The 22,890-nt window shown below is 45.4% G+C and overlaps 1 protein-coding gene across 3 annotated transcripts in view; it reads right to left on the bottom strand.

Annotated features, from left to right (window-relative positions):
* Positions 1–7,066: 7,066 nt before the first annotated feature.
* Positions 7,067–22,890, bottom strand: part of FGF12 (fibroblast growth factor 12) — a 219,299-nt gene continuing 203,475 nt past the window's right edge. For all 3 annotated transcript variants that reach the window (XM_066557065.1, XM_066557064.1, XM_066557062.1), the window contains 2 exons: positions 16,277–16,475; positions 7,067–7,593 (listed from right to left, as the gene is read on the bottom strand). In XM_066557065.1, coding sequence (XP_066413162.1) covers positions 7,475–7,593; positions 16,277–16,475 — 318 coding nt within the window. In that variant the 3' untranslated portion in view covers positions 7,067–7,474. The remainder of the gene's footprint in view (positions 7,594–16,276; positions 16,476–22,890) is intronic.

The raw sequence follows: 22,890 nt of genomic DNA, 5'->3' as shown, positions 1-22,890 counted from the left end.
GTTAAATTTCTACATGGGTGTGGACTCCACAGTTTGGGTATGTCAACAGCTAGATTATTGTATTCCTTGGCTATTAAATATTGTCAATACAGACTGGTTTTCTTATTTTAATTCTACCAATTTATACAAGGCCTATTCAATCTGACAGATGAAATAAAATTCTGAAATATTCTAGTGTTTGAATTTAGAGATTCAAGAACACAGAGGTGAGCATAGAATTTGGAACTTGAGTTTGGTTTTACAAGGACAAATATGAAAGTGGAATCCAGAGATGGTAATTTGAACTGGACCCTTTTCCATGGCAAATTTAGGTCTCTCTGTACCCATAGGGAGCTTTTCTTGAGAAGTTCTGGTTCCACACCCTGAATGCACAGTTTGAATTCAGATTTAGGTCCTACCTGGCAGCTCATTGACCTTGCTGGGAGAATCATATGAACTTGCCAGTGAAGAACAAGTCTCACAGTGCCCTAACTGGGACCTTGTGAAAATTCATTACATTCTCATGTGAAAACTCCTCATCTGAAGCCCAAAGGAACTGAGCTGGGAGTCACCAGAGTATCCCATCTGTTTGTGAGATAACATTTTCTGCTCCCACAGCAGAAGTCAGTTTTTCCTATTAGTTCTGCTTTCTGTGCTGTCTGATAGCAGGAAGAACAAAACCCAGTGAAAATTAAAAAATGAAGATAATGCAAAGTTAAACACACCTCTTTTTGATCTTCAAATTGAGTTGATGTCAAGTAAAGCTTGTTCCCTATGCACTGTCTTGCTTCTTTGTTTAATGGTGAATTGAGTGAAACTATTTGATTTGCCAGCTTGTGCAGTAAGTTGGAAAATAAAATTAATAAGTGGCAGTGTCAGAGTCACAGCGTGTAAGTGACCCCCATGAGGCACAGTCGAATCAGAAGCTCCTCACCTTTGCAGTGTCCTGTTACCCTGTGATCAGATCACTTCATAAGCTTTGTGATCCCCAAAACCCCTGCTCAGGGCTGCTCCTGGCACCACAGCCCAGGCTGGGCACAGCACAGCAGGGAGGGACATCTGTGCCTCTCAGATTTTGGGGTTCTTGCTTTGGGCTCTGCACAAATCAGGGTCCAGGGAAGCAGAATTGCTCAGGACAATGAGCTCTGCTTTCCTGTCTTTCCTGGCATGTTGGAGGAGGCAGGAGGTGCCCTGGGGAGGCCTCTGTGAGGAGCCCCTCTGCCTTGGGGCCCCAGCTGAAAGCCTGAGCAGGACACTCAGTTGGGGTTCCCACTGCTCTGCCCTCCTTGGGCCAGGGACTCAGTGAGGAGGATCCCCCAGGGAAACTCAGAGCTCTGGGAAAGGAAAGAAGGAGGCATCACTGTGGGTAGGAGACAAGCCAGGAGCTGGACCAAAGTCCTTGCTGAGGCACTGACACTAACATGGACCCACTGGTTGCTTTTCTCCCTGCAATTTTTTTAGAGCTCGAGGAATTAAAATTCACCAAAGCCCTAATTTCTGAAAATTATTAAGTCTGACATATTTTTTTCCTTCACAATGTCATTTAGTTGGACTGACCAACATGTTCCTCCTCTCCAGTGGAGGAACGTTCTTTATTCCCCTTTATCCTTGTATCCAGCTATGAGAAAGAAAGGCTGTAACCAGCTCCCTAAGGTGCAGATTGCACACAAGGGTAGCACAGCAGAACCATCCTGCTTTCTTCTACCAGCTCTGCTTAGTATTTAAACAGAGTTATTTAGTTCCCACGGGAGAATTGTGCTAGAATAGAGAAAGGCACAGCACGCAGCTATTATTGGGGCAGTGATTGTAATGAGCATGGAAAATGGAACAATATATAACCTATTCTTAATAGACTCTTGGGAGGGTTATCCTCTGCTATTCCTCTGATCCCATATCCAGAATTTTAATTTTTTTTTAATAATTGATAATGCCTTGTTTTTTTACCATTTGTATTGCTCAGTAAACATTAATGGCATTTTCCACAGATGGATTATCCCTGTGTCTGCACCAGGAGTATTTTAAATAAAGCAAACCCCCTTGTTTCTTTTCACGCAATTGTTTGATGAGAGAGCCTGTCCTTTCCAGAAAGGACACTTGACCATGGAAGGTCAAATTTTTCTGCACTGAAACTGCAGATGTGGCAGCTGGGAATGCTCTGGAGTCTGTGTGAGCTCCCTGAGTCATCACCACACTTCATGGTGAATGCTATGGTGAGATGGAGCCATGCTGGCCTAGACCTCCTCTACCATTGAGAAGGTGCCTGAACTCCAAGAGGGAGGCAGGCTGGGAAGATGTCCAACTTTCTGTGCATGCAGCACTTCATTATGCAACTCTCATGAACAGAAATCCTCTGTCCTGGAACGGGAGTTATTAAGCTTTAACTTTGTGGTCACAAATGTATCAGCAGTTTCGAGATCTTCCTGCTCTTAAACATGATGCTAAGAATGTATCAGCCTGGCTATGGGATTTTTTGGGGGATTTTTTTCCCCCTTAATAAAGGTGTGTATGAAGAACATGGGGAAATTGAAGGGTGCCCATGACTGTAGCTCAGCAGCTGAAGCAGAGCAGTCAAGCTTAACTCCATGCAGGTGAGGAGGATGGGAGCCTTGATGCCTTCTGCTCCATGGAAACAGCCTTCCATCCACTTGAAGGCTGAAGCATTGCTGGTGGGAGAGGAAAATGGGAATGCCATGGAAACATCTCTGCTTCATGAAGGAAGTGCAGTGCTGTTTCTTTTGGTTTTACTCCTAGGTGTGTGCAGTGGGTCATCCCACAGCAGCAACTAAACATTTTGTTTCAGTTTTGGGAGAGAAATCTCTCCCTGAAGGCACTCACTTGTGTCTTTTCTTGGTTTTTATTTTGTTGATGCAGTGACATACAAACTGATCCTTGCCATCTAGGACCAGAGATACACTATGCCCCAATTAATAGAGATTTAGTGCTGGACATGTTTTGGGGCCAACATCTCCCCCATGTTAAAAGTATTTTATTGCACGCCCATTAGTAAAAGTTGGGTTTGTGTGCTTTAACTAATGAGAATTCTATGCCTTCTTTGTTTTAGGAAGTGTCATCCTCAAGATGTTTTTTCATACCTATCATGCACCCAGGCTGAGCCTGGCTGGCGTGGAACCAGGCAGGATGGCGCTCTTTGGTTCCTGCTAGTCCTGCTCAGCCTTGGGTGCTCGCAGCATCTCCTCCCCAGCGTTGCTCAGGGTGTGGCAATGATACCTTGCTGGGGCAGGAGCTCTCCTGCTGCACAACCAGTGCAGTTTAAGATATAAAGGTGTAAAGTGAAGCCCGTGACAGCTTGAGGGATTGCGTGGGCCTTTATCAGCCAGAACCTCTCTGAGCGCAAACACAGAAATGTTGTTGACAGACAACTTTCATAAATTGCTTTGTTGAGTGTCAGCTTCACTTCACAGCACATTGTCACATGCCAGTGCTGACACTTGTGGCAGAACTTGCTGGTGCAGTACGGCATGCTTGTCTGTAGCTTTTTCTGCATTTTCTTCTTAGGAAAATCCTTATGATCCAAACTGGAGCCATTTTATCAGGTTTTGTCCTTGATGCATGGGTGAGAGGGGATGTTTTGCACAGTGTGTACAGCCAGACCCATGCCAACATCACAATTAAAAATGGGGTGAAACAAAATGAATACTTTAAGTGTACTCATATTTCTGTGATTTATTTTCTGCTGCTGGATTTCTAATGCTCAAAATCTTTTATAGGAGCATCTGTTACTCAGAGAGCAAAGGTTTGCTGCAGCCTTACCAGAGTTAACAGTAGCTATGGGCCAGGTTAGAAGAAAACATCTTTCTTTTTTATTGTTTACTTCTCTGTGCTAGGTGTTTGCCCAAAGCCATGCCATCATGGCAAGGAAATTTGTCCTGCTAGCATCACATAGAGCCAGACAAGGGTTGTGGTCACTATAATGTTAAACTGAGTCACAAAACCTCCTAAATGGTTGCTGTATGTGTGGCTAAAGAAAGAAAAAAAAGAAACATCACTCATCAAGACTTTAACACCAAGCAAGAAGAGTGAGAAGCTATGAAGAGACTAAGAACTTCAAAGTAAGCAAAAAAATTCTCTGTGGATTCCCTTTTTCCCTGAAAATTGGGAAGCAGCAGATGGATAATCAACAAAACCCACATCACCTCCTTGAGATAAGGCCTGGGGACAGAGCTTGCAAGGCACTTGAGTAACAAAAATGCATGAAGCTCTACATGGTATCTACAAGCTGTGGATCCCCTGGATTTTCCCAGGCACCTGGAGGGTGTTGGGTTACCTGGAGCCAAGCAGTTCCCAGTCAGCAGCTGGTGCAGGTGGACACTGTGCAGCTGGGCTCTGCAGCCTCACTGGTGTTTGGGCTATCCTGATGTCAGAGTCCCTTGCATTACACCACAAGCCGACTTTTGCAGCTTCCCAGAGGTCAGGAAAAAGCCCAGTATTTCCTCAGGGTTTTTATCATGGTTTATGCCATAGTATGTGGCTCATGGTTAAGAAGGGAGCAAGGAGAGCCAGCACTTAATTTCAGCACATGGCAGAAGATCTGCTCCGAGGTGGTGCAGACACCGGGTGAGGGCAGGAGCAATTGGCTCTCCCTGTGGGCAAACTCAGTGAGTGTCACATGAGAGTGATGAGCTCAAACACCATGGAACAAAGAAGCAGATTATTTTGACATTCAGGCCTGAATATGGCACTTCCAGGGATTCTTGTGATGAATGATTTGGCCAAAGACTATTAACAAGACAAAACCCCAGTGGGGGAAGTAGTAAGTGAGTCCCACAATGGAAAAATTAGCACATGGTAGGACTGGGTCTGCTGTTGCCCACAGCTTTTTGGGGCTTAGGCCAAGGGTATTCTGCACATAAGGCCACAGTAATTTTTAGTCTCATGTTGGAGCTGCTCTAGATGACATCAATGCCTTTGGCTAGCTGCCATGGCAGGGTGCAGAAAAGGCTGGTGGTATCAAGGTGTGTTGAGGGTGTTCTATTCTGTGCTGGTGCTGGGCTTTCCCTCCACTAGAGCAGCTGGAAAACCTGTGCTTAGTGCCCAAACCATGGTCTGGTGTTTGGTGACTCACACAGTTCAGGATCCTGCTAGCTCAACATATTGGCCTTGAGACTTCATTTCTTTGAGTGTACATGTCTCCAGTGATCCTTTAATTTGGGGTGCTCTCTACTGTGTGAGGGAGATGAAATGTAGGCAGTGAATTACATCAGATGGGGCAGCTGGGTGTGTGCTCCCAAGCTGAACATGTGTTAGTGACCTTGCTGCAGTGTTGTGGGGCTGGAGGGCAGCAGGAACTCGCTCTGACATGATGTGTAGCACAGGGGGGTGCCTGCTGCAGGTGCAGCATTGGACAGCAGAGCTGTGGCAAGAGGCTTTTATTTCAAGGTTTTAGCTTTTCCAAAACACAAAAGGACATGCTGGAAATTCATTCCTTCATGCTGATCCTGGGAATCTTCCATAACCTTGAGCTCTGGCTGTCTCTTTGCTCACCGAGCCCTGACGCGCCCCAACATCGCCCCGTGTGTGGGGAGGGAGGAAGGCTCTGGGGCAGACATGGCTTTGCAGGAGCACCGTGGCCAGCCCTGGCACTGCCCTGGCACTGCCAGCAGTAGCTCTGCCTGTGTGGCTGCCAGCCAGCTGAGGCACTGGCTGGGACAGCACAGGTGCCTCCACACTGAGGTGGTATTTAGAATTTCACAGGTGCCCGTTATGAGCGATGCAAACGCCCACCCAGCCTGTAACTGCAAGGCTTTCCTTGTGTATAAAGAACTGTTCTGTTCCCTCTCCAGGCTCTTGGGTGATTGCTTTTTCCTCTTGTTTTCACCCCTTGCAGGACCTGTGCCCATGGCTGAGCAGCAAAGGCTTCCCAGGCCCCTCATCCAGGGCAGTGCCTGTTTTTGTCACAGCAGCTCCAGCACTGCTGCTGCTGCTGGTGCCCAAAGTGGCCAGAGATGAGTCAGTGTGTGTGATCTGTAACAGGGCACCAGCCCAGCCTGCCCTGCTTCAGTCCCACCCAGCAGCGAGGGTTCACTGCTGACCCCCACCCACACGGAGAGAAAGCACCAGACAGGGAGAGCCTTGCCAGTCCCCACTAAAGCCCTGGTTGCTGCCTGGGCTCAGCACTGGGCATCCTTCACGCCACTGCCCTCCTGCTGGCCTTTTCCCATTTGGGATCTCATTACCTCTGAAGTGCTGCTCCAGCATCTGCAGCTCTGGCACTGGCAGGACTCATTCCCACACCCAAATCCAGGCTGCTGCAGCATCTCAGGGCCTCAGACCATCACAGTGGTAAGGCTGGGGACTGGAGGGGTTTGCAGCCTCTGCTTTGAACATCTGTGGTATGTGTGGAGCCAGAACATTTAGGGAGACCCCAGCTGCTAGAAGGAAATGTCCTCACCTTGGCACAACTGGACAGGGACCACCACCCCTGTTCCTCTACACCTGCTCCCTCCTAGGCACACCCCATCCCCACATCCCTCTTTCCATTGCTCAAGTCCTGTTACCCTCTCATACAGCACATGCCTTACTATTTCCATCTGACAGCAAGGATTTCAGCAGCATTTCTTGATCTGTTTCATATTTTAAAGCAAGCAGCTATCCCTCCTGCCCTTTATCTCCTAACTCTACCCTAATAAACATGATTGCTTCATCCTGTGAGACCTGAAAACCCATTTCTGAAATTCCCCTGGCAACTAATACAGTAAAACAAGCATATAAATAATTATGATAAAAAGGCATAAAATGCCAGACTTGGGTCAAATATACTCAGGGAGTGACATTAGCAACAAATAACTACGCAGGGTTTGAATGTAGATGGAAAAGGCTGAATAAAGAGTAGCTACTTCATTGCCCATAACTGCCAGGCTCCTAATTCGGGCAGGCCATATTTTACTGATAGCAGAGCAAACACAGTCATAATGTACCCCTACCTTTCCTGCTTTATGAAAAATCCCATCCATCCCCAGGGAAGCAAGGATGTAAAAAATAGCAGTGTGAACGTGAGGTGAAAGGATAAGACAGAAAGCACAGTCACAGGATGTAATTCCCATGTGTTTGTTGCACATCATATGCTAAGTTCAATTTTCCAAAAGCTTTGTTTTATTTTTAAAGGTAACATCTTTATTATTATTATTATTATTATATTTATTAGTTATTATTATTATTATTATGCAGAGATGAGATTTTTCCCCCTTTGATCACAGAGCAAACAGTTTGCTTTTGAAAATGTTAATGGAGTCCTGATTTAAAACATTTTTTCTTCACTTTTTTTTTGTTGTTGTTGTTTTTTAAAACGTTGCAACAGGCAGGATCTGGGTTTCGATTTTCTCGTCCTACACAAAGAAAGATTCTGGAGTTCACACTCCAAGCCACTACCGGTAGGTCCTGCCTTGCCCAGTTGTCATCATCTCAGTGTGGTTTCGCCAGGTGGGGTGGGTAGGTGGGTGGGAGGGGAGGAGTTGGAAGAAGGGAGGGTATTTGTCAGCTATGTCGAGTCTTGGTTAACAACTTTGCCTCCATTCATGGTTGGTGTCCCTGAACTTTTCCTTGAGCGTCCTTGTTTTTCTCCAATTTCATGCAGCGATGGCTCTCTGTACATGCACACTGCAAACACAAGAGACACCCGTTAACAGCCCTGAAGTCACAGACAGTCATGACCATAACAAATTATTTCTTTGTACACGATGCTGGATTCCAGCCCCATTGCAAACACACACACACACTCTTACAAAACCCCAACTGACCCAGCAGCAGATCGTGTTACCAAGCAGGAACTGTTTACTTGCCCTTGCTGCCATTTGCTTCTGTCTCTGTATTCTTTCAAAGGCAGAAACAGCAGATTGACTGCTCACAGATAAATCTTTCTAGGTTTTATGTGCTTTATAGCTTTTTCATGTTATATTCATGTATATAAAATAAACATTTTAGCTCACAGAGCCATGTACTACCTTGAGATGCTGATTACCATCTAACAACAGGTTCAACAATGACCTGGTTCCCAGCCCTTGACCTGCAACCAAAGCCCCTGAGAGACCTGAATCAAAACTACACCTGCAGCTGAGCCATGAAGGCTTTCTGGGTGTTGAGCTGTGGATCTGAAGTGGTGACTGAAGCCTATTTGCCTCCATCAGCCAAGATCTGCTCTCGGCACTTCCTATTTATTCCTCAGTAAATCAAGCCAGCCAGCCAAGGTCAGGGCTGTGAGCAGACACATGGGATGAGTTCAGTGACAGCAAGTCAGGAGCTGTCCCAGCTTTCTGTTGTCGCCTGGCAGCACCTGAGAACAAGGTGGCTGGAGGGCACCTTCTCTCCAGACCCTGGCTATGCAGTTTGTGTCCTATAAAAATGCACTTGCTGGAGCCCAGACAGCCGGAGGAGGCAAGGTCTGCCCAAGGCATGGCTCATCCCCACGTCCTGGGCAGGACAAAGCATTTATCCAGCTCACCATGTGGACTAAGTCCTCACGGCTGTCCTCGTGCCATGTGAGGTGTGCCAGAGCAGGGGCACGAGCTGTTCACACCAAGGAGAGCATCTCTGATGAGCTCACTGCAAATGTGGCAGGGTGCAAATGAGATTGAAAGAGTGAGGCATCTCAAGGGCAGGCACAGTGGAGTTGAGAACATAAGGCAGGTCCAGACTGCAAATGTCATGTCCAGATCTTTGCAAAAATTAGGAAATGAAGAAATGATTATGTACTGCTTCATTTTGTGAAGTCGTCACATCACAAACAATGGCACACAGCTCCAACACAGGATAGAGCCTATCAGGGTTTGGTTCTGGGTAATCAACAAGAATAAAACTTTAAAAATTATCTGAAGAAATGAAAAAAACCACCCCATGTTCGAAAAGGCTATGTAAGTGTTTGTATCTATAATCTCCCTTGATTTGCAAATAAATCCCAGCAATTAGAGGCAGGCTGAAAATGACATTATTGCTCTGTGCTTTTACTCCTGACTAGATAAACAGTTACAGCACTGTGCAACAATACAGGACAAAGATAAAGTGCAGTCAACTGTGTATTAATAGGAGAGATATTGAATTGAATATATGAGCAGTGAAAAAATATTACTTTTCCCATAGCATATTTTTCATGCAAGGCTTTCAAAGCAGTTTAAACACACACACACACACACACACACACACACACACACACACTGGTCCTCCCAGCAAGGCTGAGAGGAGGTATTGCTCTGCAAACTGTTACTGCTAGTGGAGCCATTTTTCTTCATGAAAATTAGAGAAAAAATAAAAAAGAGAAAATGAAGGAGTTGTCCCATGGGTCTGGGCCAGGGTGAGCTGTGTCAGGACTGCCCATCAGGTCCAGACAATGGCTGCTGTCTGCATACTGGAAGGACAATGTGTAACACAGCAGCAACAGATGGAGATAGGGCTCTCACATCCCCTTTTAGTCCTGAGCTGCCCCTCACACCTTGGGGAGGATCACTCAACAACATGGTGATGGTGAATTTGCCTGTTGTGGTGAAGTACCCAATAAAATCCTGAAGTATGAAATGGTTAACAACAGAGGAAAACCCGTGCCCTTGTGATTTCTTAGCCTGAGCTGCAGAGTCTTTGGATAGCACTGAGGGTGTGCTTCACTGCTGTGACTCACCTTATTCTCAGATGTGATGTTTGCCCAGCAGAATTATGTATTTGTGCCAGTGTTGTCCCAGTGCCCCTGACATTCCATGCACAAAGTTTTGTCTCAAGTGCACTGTCGCCTTCATCCTGACCTCTCTGGTCCCAAGCTGGAGCTGGAGGGACCTCATGAGTTCTTCCCCCAGAACCAAGCTCATCTCACTCACACCCATCCCCAATAAGCCATCAGGCTGGGTCAGATGCTGAACCACAAGGACTGGGCCCAGGTGAATGCTGCAGCAGCACCATGGCATGCTGCCTTTCCTCAACTCCCTGCCTCTCACCACAGCCTTTGCAAAAACCTTGAGCTGCCAACAAGGCCCACAGAGTAATGAATATAAACCAGGCTACTGAAGTAAACAACATTTGCAGCTACAAATGAAGGAAACTCTGTACCTGGCAAGCAAATAGGACAGGAATGATAAGTTTTATCTTCCAGTCTAGTGCAGGATACCAATACTGATGTGGGGCATCATGTGAAGGCTGGTCACACTGAGCTTTTCAGACAGAGCTGTCAAAGCCTCTGTACCAGACAGGCTGTGCCAACAGCCCATGCCAGAAAATCTTTAGCAGTATAGGACAAGCATATTTCAGTATTTAGATACACCTGTAGAATCAGTGCATGCAGTACTTACATGGCATCATGCACAGGAGATGCCTGGACATTCTCCTACTCAAGAGGCTTTGCACATGTGCTGAGCTGTGGCCATGGCTCAGCAGGGGCTGTAAACCCCCTGCACTGTGGCACACAGGTGTGCACACCTGCACCTGCACAGGGCTTCAAGGACAGCCCAACATGTTGTGCAACACAGGCTCCTGGACTGCAGCTTGTTCCTCTTTGCACTGAGGAAGTCTGAGCGTGACTCACGCAGGGAGATGTTAGTCATGGACCGAGGAGGGGGTGTTTGCAAACGGACCCGTGTGAGTGCCCAGATCTTCACAGCTTTGAAACAGCCCAGTACATCACTGGGCTCCAGGACTTGCAGCACTCACTGGAGGTCTCTTTGGGATCCCTCTGTGTGTATGTGTGTGTAGACACACTTCCCTGTCACCTGCACTGAGGTAAAGCAGCAGCAGTGTGACAGTCATGCCCGGACACCTGGGAGGTCTGCTGGAGCACACAGCACAAGGAGCTTTGGAAGGATGAGCAATTCAGCTAGAACAAGAGTTCCCTCCCTGCTTTGCCTTGCTTCTCCCACCCACCCACACCCACACACCTAGCCAAATACAGCCCTTCATGTCTAGAAACCAAGCTAATGCTTTGGAGTTTCAATCAGATAATCAGCTCCTATGCCCCAGATTCCAATCAACACATCCATATTCATGCTTTAATTGGAAAGTGCTGTTAGCTTGATCTGCTGAAGAGCTGTAAGCATTAACAGAAGGGGGTGAACGCAGTGGAGCTGTGCCCATGTCTGGTTCTTGGGGCTTTTGATTCCCTGCTCCCCTGTGAAGCAGCAGTGCCTGCCACTCACAGGCACAAGGGAAAAATTTGCACTAAGATCAAATCAAAATTAGGAAGGAGACTGAGGGTACAAGTGAGGAGGACGGGGGTGGCAGGGACCATACTTCCTGAAGGCAAAGGCGTGGAAGGGGCTGCCTGTCACCCAGAACAGCTCAAACTCTTGCCTACATGCTGGCACAGGATCACACTCTCATTTCTGCTTCCCAGACACGGCCCTGGCACATCACCCACACGATGACACTGAAATCACCCTGGGCATCAGGGACTGCCTGAGTCTGGGAAGCATCGTTTTGTGTCCTGACCCCAGCATTTCTCACTTGGCATCACTGCAAGTTGAGGAGGTTCAGGGGATGCAACAAACTCCCTTTCCTTTCTCTAGAATATGGCAAAAAGCTTATTAAGCACATTAGATATTTCCCATCTATCCATCTTCACTCTGTGTCTTTCCTTGTCTCAGACCCTTGCGAGTCAGGAGGAACCAAAACTTTTTTAAGCTGCTGTTCAGCAGGTGGGCAGCCCTGCAGGATCACCATGTGCCCGATGGGGCTGGGCTGGATCTGGGCAGGGCTGAAGCACATCCTCTGGTAGGATGCAGGCTCCTGCAGGCTCCTTACCTGCACAGATACCACAGCTCTGGGTGTTGGTATCTGCCCGAGTGGCTCTATTTGCCAATGCTTTGGTGCAGGGAATTAATTGCCTGAGCAGCAGCACTCAGGGGCACCAGGGAGTGAGTGATTAGGCACCCTCATTTTCTGCCTCTAATTACTGTGTTCTAAATCCCAGCTGATGCATTTCAGAGGCATGTGAGCTCATGTCTATCTGGTGTGAAGATAGACATGTGAAATGTGAAGGATGTTGCCAGGTGGAATCACACTTTGTTCAGATAAGAAAGGCAGCACAGGATGGCAAAAAGCCAAGCAAATTCATGGTTAAAATACATCACATTTGCCGTCTAATAAGATAATCAAGAGTCTGATAGATGAACAAGTGAGTTACTGTGGCATAGAAAAAATACCAAAGCCTTCCCACCTGGAAGACAGACCCAAGAGAGGAGCAGTGTTAGCAAAGATTTAGAGTGTGGAGATTTTGAGGTTTGATTTTTTAAGAATACTTTTTAGGATGTTGGGAAACTAACATTTTATATAGGCAGGTAGTAACAGGACAAGGGAGAATGGTTTTAAATTAAAAAATGAGAGATTTAGGTTAGACATTAGGGAGAAATTCTTCTCTATGAGGGCAGTGAGGCACTCCCACAGGTTGCCCAGAGAAGCTCTTGATGCCCCATACCTGGAAGTGCCCAAGGCAAGGCTGGATGAAGTCTTGAACAGCCTGATCTGGGGAGGGTGGCATCTCTCCCCACAGCAGGAGTTTGGGACTAGATGTTAAGGTCCCTTCCAACCCAAGACTTCCTATGATTTATGTATTAAGGTGATAACCTTTGAAGCATTTTCACAAGGCCTACTGCATTTTTCTGGTCAACAGTCTTGTACTTTACAACATCTGAGGACTCTGCCTTAACAAACCTTGGATGTTATTTCCCTGAGGAATGACACTGGAAAGGACCTGTCTGCTTGAATTCTCATCAGTGGTAATAAATGGATCCAGAATAGTCATTAAGAGGTCACCTTTGTATCTGAGACATGCTCACATCATGAGGGCTGAGGTGCCATAAATTCAGAGTTAGGGACTGCTCTGCTGACTTGGAGGAAGTTTTCTGCTTCTGTGGCCAGATCTGCCATCCTAAATGTCTTCTAGTTTGAGCCAGGAGAGAAAGGAAATGTAACTCTTTGGGAGAGTTAGATTTGGAAAATATGTCTTCAAGAAGAAGGAAATATGAATAACAGAGCACATCCACTGTAAGCATCTGATAATATTCCTACTTAAATGACTGGAAACTTCTCACCTTGAGATAGACTTGGATATTTAGAAGAACAAAAGGCACTATGGATGGTAGGATTGTTCCAGCACTAATCATTACAGACATTTAAAGAGACTGAAATTCCTCTAAAAGATTGCTTGTTGTCCAAATGACAATTATACTCAAGCTCATTTCTTGTGCAGTCTAGTTCAATCTTGATGTCTTCCCTTTAGGGTTCATTTAGCTCGAATAATCAGCGATCAGAAATAAAAATATCAAAAGAAATGTGTTGCGTATGTGTGTTTTGAAGCAAAGCTGGCACCACACAGTCCATCAACTGCTGCCTACCAGGCTGTTTGCCTTGGCTTTGCCTGTGCACAGATGGGAGAAGAACTTAACGTCTCCCCTGTTATTACTTAGTAAGTTTTTTGTGCTTTCATATTGATTAAGCTTAATCTTATTTCCAAAAACAAACAAATCCTACCTACACTAAACTAAAAAAAAGTCCTACCAACCTAAACCCAAAACTTTTCCAGTTGGTATCTATTGAATTTTGTACAAAATACCTCCAGCATCCTGCCAATCTACATGAGTCAAAACACTGTGAGTGTTTAGCACAGCAGAAAGCTGTAGCTGCTAAAAGCCATAGCTAACACACATCCATACACAGATGCCACTGTGTATATATGCATATGTGCTCCCATGAGTATTTAGAAATTATCTGGGAGGATGTTTTTTATTTACGTGTAAGTTTACTGTCCATTTGCAATTTCAAGGAGACTTCTGAATTCAGAGAGCAGGATGAAGAAATGGAAATCAAATGAGCTTAGGGAGCAATTTGAGTTTTTTCTGTTTCCATTCCCTGTGAACCCTTTCTTTACTCAACTGCTGCATAATTTTTCTGTATATCAGAAACAGCTGGGAAGTTTCATCTCAGATATAACTGCTATTGAGTGGTAGGTGAAGTGATTCCTAGCAATGGATGTGGCAGCTCTTCCCAGGGGGAGCAGATTCCTCCTTGCTCACATTCCTGTGTCAGCCATCACGGGACAGGGCTAATGTTGGTGGTGGTATCCAGCAACAGGAAACCTGGGGGTGTGACTGTGGATGGAAGCTGTGTCCTGAATAAGCAGCAAAGCCCACACACTGGGGCAAGCCACAGCATTCTGCAGAACTGACACACAAATACAGCAGGAGAGTGCTTTGAGTATTTCATTGGAGTCATAACAAAGAGAAAGAAGCTGTTAAAGCAGGGTAGAAATTGCCCCTTTTCTGTAACATCTCTGCTTGCAAGCTCTGCTCCTGGGGACTTTGATGGATGCGGTGCAGAGAAGTCACGTGGAGATGAGCAGGTTTTACTCCAACCCTCCCCACAAGCCTCTGCTACCTACAATGAATCTCAGGCTTGGGAACAGAGTCCTCCGTCTGGAGTCCCAGTCCCAGACAGCTGAATGCTTTGGGAAGCTGACACGTGCCTTGGCTTGGGAGACTGCCAGCTCTTTGATGCAGCAGCGCTCACAAAGCCTGACTGCAAAGCATGTGGAGGAGGGAAGGAGTGGAGGAGCCCTTAATTTGGCTGCCAAGTTCCAAAGCGCTCGCTGCTTGGGAGGTTATGTGACAGCTGTGATTGAGGCAAGTGTGGGAGGATGCAACTGCGGGAAAGGGAAGCTCTCGGGCTGGGCTGGGTTATTCAAAATGAAAGCCAGAGCGGCTTTTGCTGAAATGAGATCTCTGCTGTGGGTCAGGCAGCTTTGTTAAGGCAAGGCTTTCCACAAGGAGAGCCACAGCAATGGCCTAGTTTAATGAATGCAGAAGGAAACTATTGAGCTGTTCAGCAGACACCATGCATGCTAGATTAAAAAAAAGAAGCCTGGATTCAAAGGATCCCACTGATCAGTGCCAACGCCCAGCCAGGCAGGGAAGAAATACCAGAAGGAGGTGGAAACCCAGCTGTGAAAGCTGGTGCTTGTAAAAGACTGTCCTCCTGGTCAAGGCAAGAGAGAAGCTGGTGACCAACCCCATGCCTGAAGCAGGCCCTGTTCCTTAGCAACACACCAGGGCTTAGGGTACCAATCCCACTAATGCCGCAGATAAACAACAAAGGGCTCCTGGCTGCAGAGAGGCTGTTGAAAACAAGCACAGGACAAGCAGCTCAGGCCATTCTCTGCTCTTTCAACATTTCCATTTCCTGTGCAAAGCCCACAGATACTCTGGGAATGCTGCACTGAATTTCTCTAATGCTTTTCTTCAGATGGCCTTTTCCTTACACTCCCAACTTCCCACCCCTGAGCTGGGAAGCTTTTAAAAAGGCCACTGGTGTGTGGCCCCCACCACTTGTGAGTGGTACCTGTTAGGGCAGCATCAGTTCAAGCCTTCTCCCACAGCCAACATGAGGTGTAATAGGGAGCACAGAGCTGTGCAGCCAAGGCCAGCTCCAGGCTACTGTGTCCCTGAAGGAGACAAATGGCAGGACAAAGATGGGGTCAGAAAAGCATACCTAGTTTGGGGATCAAAAAGTAGTGCTTTTCCCAAGCAAGAGATAAAAGTGCTGTTTCCAGAATCAAGTTAGTACCTGTTAAGTACTAGGCTTACCACACTATCTCTCCATTTATTAGGGACCAGCCCACAAAAAGCAAAATGTCCTGGCAGGAGCCTGAGGCACACTTCAGAGAGTGTACAGGCATCTGCAGGAGGGCAGAACTTCAGCTCCATGACTTTCACTGAAGCCTCACACTGTGATGAAGACAGATGGCATGACAGCATCCCATCTAACTTTGGACAACAACTCTACCCCCCAGTGACTAACTAGGATGTCTTTACAGATGAGGAAAAACAGATTTAATCTCAGGGTAGACATAAAAAGAACATCCACAGCTGTGTTGGTAGGACCCATTTTTCCTCTCTTACTGTGAATGGACTGCCAAAGTCTAAAATCAGGTGAGATGAATTGCATCTCTACTGACTCTATATGGGACTGGAAATCTACTGAAATACACTGGCAAAATCCTCTGAGAAGACAACATTATGACCACTGCTGCATCACATTCCTTTGGAACTACTGCTGCTTTTCTTTACCAGTAATTTCTTGTGTTGCTGGGCTTTTAAATTCATCCTTTAGCAGCACCCCAAAGGTAAGAAACCCCTTTGATGCTAGAAGGAAAGCAAAGCTAACAGGGCAGCCCAGCACTTACCTGAAGTGCTACAAACATTTCTTCTTGCTTTCTGGTCTCGAAGCCCAACACCCCCACCCAGGAAACCCCAACTGTGAAGTTGTTACCTCCCCCTACCCAAACCCCACTGAGGGAGAAAGTGGGCAGATTCCATACCTTCAATGGGTTTGGGTACAAAATGTGATGAGGGTTTGGTTTTTTTCACTCGGTTTCCCTTCATAATTTGACCTTCTTTATTGAGTCCCAGGAACCACGCTCGTCCCGATTCCTGCTGCCGGTACAGCGTGGAAGAATAAATAACGTAGTAGTTTTCAAAGACAGATTCTTTAAATTTGCACTCTGGTGTGAAAACATCCTGCAGTAAGAGAGAGATAGAAGAAGAAGAAAAAGCAATGGAAGAATTAATAATCACTGATCTTCTAAACTAGGCGTCACTGAGTGATCCACAACAGTCACGCATTGCAGTTAGCAACAGAAAACAACAGGCATCAGCAGCGCCGGCTCCAGCAGTAACACCCATCTAGACAACTCCCAGCTGAAAGGCAAGGCTGTCCTTCCCTGGCAGAACTGTGGTTTGCAAAACAGCCTACAGTGAACAGGCATGAAAAATGTGCAGGAAAAGTCAGAAATTTGCCAGGATTTAGATTTTAATACTAAGCAAAAGAAAGAAAAAGAGAGCTGAGAAGCTGACACAGCCTTGATGTTCCTGATGCCTTCCCCTGGCTTTGCTCATACCTTCTCTGATGGGCAAATATACAATGCTTGTTGTCTAAAATATTGAGGTTTCTTCAAATTCTTAGAGGCAAAAGGCAGTTTATTGAACTATTTAAGAGGATTCAAAGAAATGAGAGTACAAAAGCAAGTAAACCATTTAATTTCAAAAGCTGTGTGAGGAAATTCTGGCACAAAGCCTAGAAATCTTTCAATAAAGAGAAAGAAGTAATTTTCAAGATTTCTGGCATAAGTATTTCTGCAGGTACCAAGAAGCATTTCCACACCTGGCCTGGAGCAGAGCACATATGGATCTGTCCAGGAGATGCCCTAAGCCTGTGATGGCTGTGGGAGTGGCTGTGCCTGAAGTCTCCAGGACGAAACTACACTCAGCTATGGACTGGTACTTGTTATGTCACAGTATTCAATATTTTCAGAACAGAGAAACATTAAACCTCTTCTAAAAGATCTGGCTGGCCAGGGGATTCTGTAACAGTGGGCTCCCCAACCTTCAGTGAGTCACATGTGGTTGTTAGTGGGTTGGGTTTTGTTCCCAGACTTTGAGCAGAAAACCTATCCTGGCCAAACAAATTCTTCCACTAATTTTCTAAAAAACATTATTGCAAAATAAGTTCAAGCCACAATAAAAATTCATTTTCTGAATTAAAACTGCTTCAGGAAAAAAATCCCTTCTTACAGGTCCCAGACAAGGCATTTCTGAGGCCTGTGAGTGAAGGCAGATGCTTCTACAGGCAAGTGATGCTCCCTCCCAAACCTCAGCCACTCCCAAGTCTTTGGGAGTTTCTCCAGCCTTGCCAATGCAAAACCCATGACCAACTTTGAGCAAAGCATCTGGAGTAATGCCACGTGTTTACTGCAGACCTTGTTTAAGAGCAAACATTCTGAACATTCAGCAACATTCAGGAACGTGTTCCCAAGCGATCTGGGGGTTATATAAAGTGATGCTGGTGTGACAATAAATCCAGTGTGCAACAGACCCGCAGAGACTGGCAGGCTTGAAGCACAGCAGAAGATAAAGCACAGGAGAAAGCACAGAGCTGTGCTGCACGTGTGAATTTTGCATCAATCATTAGCACCACACAGGTAAAAATACCATCAGCAAAACGGGACATTTTGCCTTATCTGAGGGAGTCCTTTGTACCAGAGAAATAAATATTTTTAAAAGAGAGTGAAACAAGTTAAGAGAGATCTAGATGACTTAGAGCACTATAAAATGGTGTTTGAAGTAGCTTCCCAAAAGAACAGTGTTTAAGTGTTCCTTAATCTGCCCTTTATCTCCAGGCTTTGGCTTGCCTGGGAAGGCACAGCTCACCTGGGAGCTGGGTTTGCAGGAGCTGCCTCTGAACTGCTGGCTCGGGGGCACTCCCTGGCACCAGGCCCAGCCAGGCAGCAGCTCTCAAACCAAACTGGACAACTCAATCCCATTTCCCATGCCTTCATTACCCCATCAGTAAAAGCTGATCATGAAAATTCCCTTTAGGGGGACTAAAAAGTTGGTGGGCTGTGAAAGATAGCTCCCAACTTGACTTAAAACATGGAACCAAGACTATTTTCAATGAAGAAGAAATATAAAAGCTAATATAGAAAAGAAAAGCTAACAAAGAAAAGGAAAAAAGATATTTTAATTAGAAGTTATTGCAAGTTAAGTTTTCAGCTCAATATCTATTTTAAAATTACTGCAGTGTAATATTTTATGACATGCAGCAGTAGTTCATAAAAGCAGATGCCGTATTGTATACCCACTTGTACCAATTACCTCACAAAATTCTTATATTATTTTAAAGCAAATGCATGTAAAGACATCAAAATAATGAAGATTTTAAGAAAATAAAGAAAAATCTATTGATTTCCTTTAAATTTTACGCTCCCCCACAAGCAAACAAAAGCATCCCATTTGTTTTGTGAGCTGGCTGGTTGATTCCTCATCTCCCATAAGTCAGTGGAAACAGCACTTCAGGATTTGAACCATGGCAACACTACTATGAAACACCCCAGCTCTGTCCACTCAGCAGCCTAGAAACCCACAGATTTGACAGCTAAGTTCTTGTTAAATAACACTGGGTTTATCCACTATTACCCTTCTTCTCACGTACATCATGTCACCTGCAACAACTGTGCCACGTGGAGACAGACACCCATGGGACACTGCTCATCCTGCCACCAAACTGACACGTCCCAGGCTCCTCACAGGTCTGAGCAGCAGAAATCTCTGTGGGCACTACCATGGACTTGACACAAAGAGCATGAGGATGATGAAAGAACCACATGACTGGAGAGGAGAAAGGACAGAGGAGCAGGGCTCAGGCCACTCTCCCAAGAACTGCCTGAGGATTTTTGGAGTGTCCTCTAAATCTCACTAACAGGCAAACCCTTATGTTTTTCTTCACTGGTGTCTTCTTGGTGCCCCATGGCCAGCCTTCAGCTACACTGCATCATTTAGTTTCATCACATGCCTTTTGCTGTCAGCTTTGGGGCTACCAATAACAAAAGGCTATTGGGATATTAATGGCAGAACCTCTCCACAAGCTTCACCGTCAAAATTAACTGTGCAATTATGCTGAATCAGGTGGGAACTACTGTTTCAGTTGTCTTAGGCTGAGATGAGCTGGGAAGAAAGACAGAAGTGCAGGTGAGCACAACAGACTGCCCAATAACAAAGCAGTTTGTAGCAGCCACTGCTGTACAGACAGAAATCTGAGATAACAAAAGGTATTTTTAAAAAATCGCTGATCTATTCACCAGACCGCTGGGTCATGCACGATTTGGGGGTTTTTTATTTGTTTGGTTTTGTTTATAAGATAAATTCACTGTTGATGAAATGTGCTAGATGGGGAGACCTGGAGTCCAATAGTTTATCTCAGATAAAGAGTAGGTAAACACAACAAAGGGATCCTCAGGCTGTGACCCCCACGTGCTTCTGACAGGACATAAGGACACCTTGCCCCAGAGGTAATGCTATGGTAAAGGCCTGGGGTCATGAGCACCACCTCACTTCCTCACTTGCTGCAGGGACCTTTGAAAACAGGGTTATAATGAGTCCCACTCAAGTAATTTTCCAACTCTCTCCTTGATTGAAATAGCATGACCAGGTATAAGACAGTGAGAGGACAGATGCCTTCTATCTTTTAATCACCATTCATGTTCAGTCTTTAAACAAATAAATAAACAGTGACTCCATTTTCTGCACAAAGTCCACAGAGGTCCCCTGTCAGGACTGTCATGAACTCAGCTCATTCAGAAAGCCCATCAGTTCTTCTCATTAAAGAGTATGCTTGTGATTTGTAGAAAAAAAAGATTCAATTTAATTGAATGTGAAATATGTCTCTGACTGAATTATTTTTGCATACAAAGTAAATAAATACATTTATTTGTTTACCAGTTGGAGATTTAGAGCCTGAGGTATTTTGTTAAGTGTCTACAGATATTACTGAAAGTGGCTTGGAAAAGCAGTTCTTTTTTAAATTATTAAATTAAAAACTTGTATGAAATATTTGCAAAAAAGCCCATTAGTTATTTACATGCAAAATTATTAGCATCTGCTTGCAACTTGTATTTTGCATCTCAGTCCAGTCCCTTTGAACAAAAGACAATTGTATTAAGAAGAGTAATTAGATTTGCTTTGAAAAAACAAACATAGTTCTGGTTTGTGCTAACTGTAGTTTTACTGGAAATTTCACAGTCCAAAAAAACCCCCAACACAGAAGCTATCACAAAGAAAAAAGGGAGATCACATTCAATGACAGCTGGAACCAAGAAGAGCTAAATGGATGCATCTGCCATTGAGGGGGATTTGGTGTGTCAGACCTGCTCAGGGAGGGTCTGAGGTACCACAGATTGCCTCAGAAGTTATTTCTGGGTTAGAAAACCAATATGTTTCATATATCCTTGATCCCAGTAGTGTCTCCTGCCATCTGTAGATGGAAATATGGATGTGACTTCCAGGCACAAGCCAATCTCTGCATCACTTGAGCTAGTTTGGTTCTTCTGGGAGATGTTGGGAATGTCTGGACCCATCTATCCCTCACCACAGCAGACTGGCAATGGTTTGTGAGAGGGCAGATTTTTTTTTTCTAATCCACCTCAGCTGTCACCTGGCCTGGTCAGGTAGATCTAACCCAAACTCTTTAAATACAGTAAGTTTGACTGGACCCTCCTCTGCATTTCTGTAAAGCTGGAGAAGTTCCACAGACATCAGTGCAGAAGCACTGCTGTCAGACCTGTAGGCAGGAAGCTGCAGGGCATGCAGTGATGCACTGACAGCCTCTGCCTTGCACAGAGTCCAATGCAGTTCAGTGCCCACCTGTCTCTGTGTCCCTTCTCCCCTGACCTAGGGTTGCATCTGTCTGGAAATGCTTTAAAATAAGCATTTTCATTCTTCAATAAATGCCAACCCAACAGTGCTGTAGCCCTGGTGCAATCACAGAGCTGCCAGGGCAGGGGACAGCTCTGGTGCTGCTCAAGAAAACAGTGCCAGCCCCTGGCATACCAGCCTGGGAGCATCCCTGCCACTGAGCATCCTCAGCCAGGAGGGGCAAAAAAAGGGTCCTCAGAAAGTAACAGCATGGAGCATCTGGGTTCTGATCACAAGAGCCAGCAATCTGCTCCCCAGAAGCCCCTGGTGTCCCCAGATCATGGCAGAAATGGTGACAGGTTTCCATATGCAATGCTCAGGGAAAGCCAGCAGGACACTGTCACAGGCTGCTGTTGTATTCAAACCCAGCTGCTCACTCAGCGTCCCCCCAGACTGGGCAGCTTTGTTCATACTGCTCACCATTTCCCTACAAACATTCCCAAAATTGTCAGATAAATAAAGATATCTTTTTTTTTCTTCTTTTTTTTACATCTCCTTTTGTTATAACCCAATGGAGAACAGCAAATACACACATACACAAGCAAACCTAATGACTTAATAAATTTAGTCACTGAAACTAGCAGCAATAAAAGAAAAAACCCATTCTGCAAGTAGTTTGTGCCACAGTTTAGGAAAGGGATGTTAATTATGAGCGTTGAAATATCTAACTAACACACTCCCAGAGTAACAGTTTTCCTTTGTTTACAGCACTTATGGGTTTCTCTTTTACATTCTGCACAATTACTGAGCCAGACCTTCAGATGGGATAAAAGCACTAAACTGCACCATAGTCTATGGCATGGCAAGGCTTCCCTCCCAGAGAATCTGGCTCAGGATACTTACTGATGTTAGTGTTAACACTTAAGAGGTCATCAGCTCATTTAAAACATATTAAGTAGGAATCATAAATATCAGCACAGCTATCAGCAGTGGCACTTCACTGTTGTTGTGGAGGCAGAGCATGGAATGATCGGATGGTGTTCACTTGTCTGTGTAAGCACTGTTCCATGCCAGGGAAAAGGGTGGCACTAGAGAAGAGCATCTGTTTTATGGTGCTCTTTACCCAGTAAAGCCCATTCTACATTCCCCACTGACCTCAGTTAAGGCAGGGTTTCATCAACACTCCTCTGAGGCTAACAGCTCTGAGAAATTCAGCATTGAAATCAATGTGGATGTGCAAGACACCGGATTCTTGAAGACATTTGGGCTTCCAGATGAAATGCAAATGCCCAACTCCCATTTAAACCCCTGCATAGCTCAGAGACTATATTTTTGAATATTGGGGAATTTGTGACCACAAACCTCATAAGACAGCACTTGATCCTGGCATACTCTGATTGCCAGGACAGGTCTTTAACCACAGAGGTTCCATTTGCAGGATGAGCCCTGAGCAGATCCCAGCAGCACTGCCACAGGCAGAGATGCCTTGCACAGAGTCCAATGCAGTTCAGTGCCCACCTGTCTCTGTGTCCCTTCTCCCCTGACCTAGGGTTGCATCTGTCTGGAAATGCTTTAAAATAAGCATTTTGTAGCTGAGCTCTCTCTTGGCATGTGATCAAGAACCGCAAATGTGCATCCAAACTTTACATCTCATCACATCTTTGTCCAGATGGCAGGTGATATTCTACTCTTCACACTCCACTCTTCCTCCCCCTTCTAGCTCTGTAAGAGATTGGTGACAAGTCTT

Source organism: Molothrus aeneus, chromosome 10 (genome assembly GCF_037042795.1).
Source record: "Molothrus aeneus isolate 106 chromosome 10, BPBGC_Maene_1.0, whole genome shotgun sequence".
Classification (NCBI taxonomy): domain Eukaryota; kingdom Metazoa; phylum Chordata; class Aves; order Passeriformes; family Icteridae; genus Molothrus; species Molothrus aeneus.
Note: the sequence above shows the minus strand (reverse complement) of the source record. Positions and strands in the feature narration are given on the sequence as shown.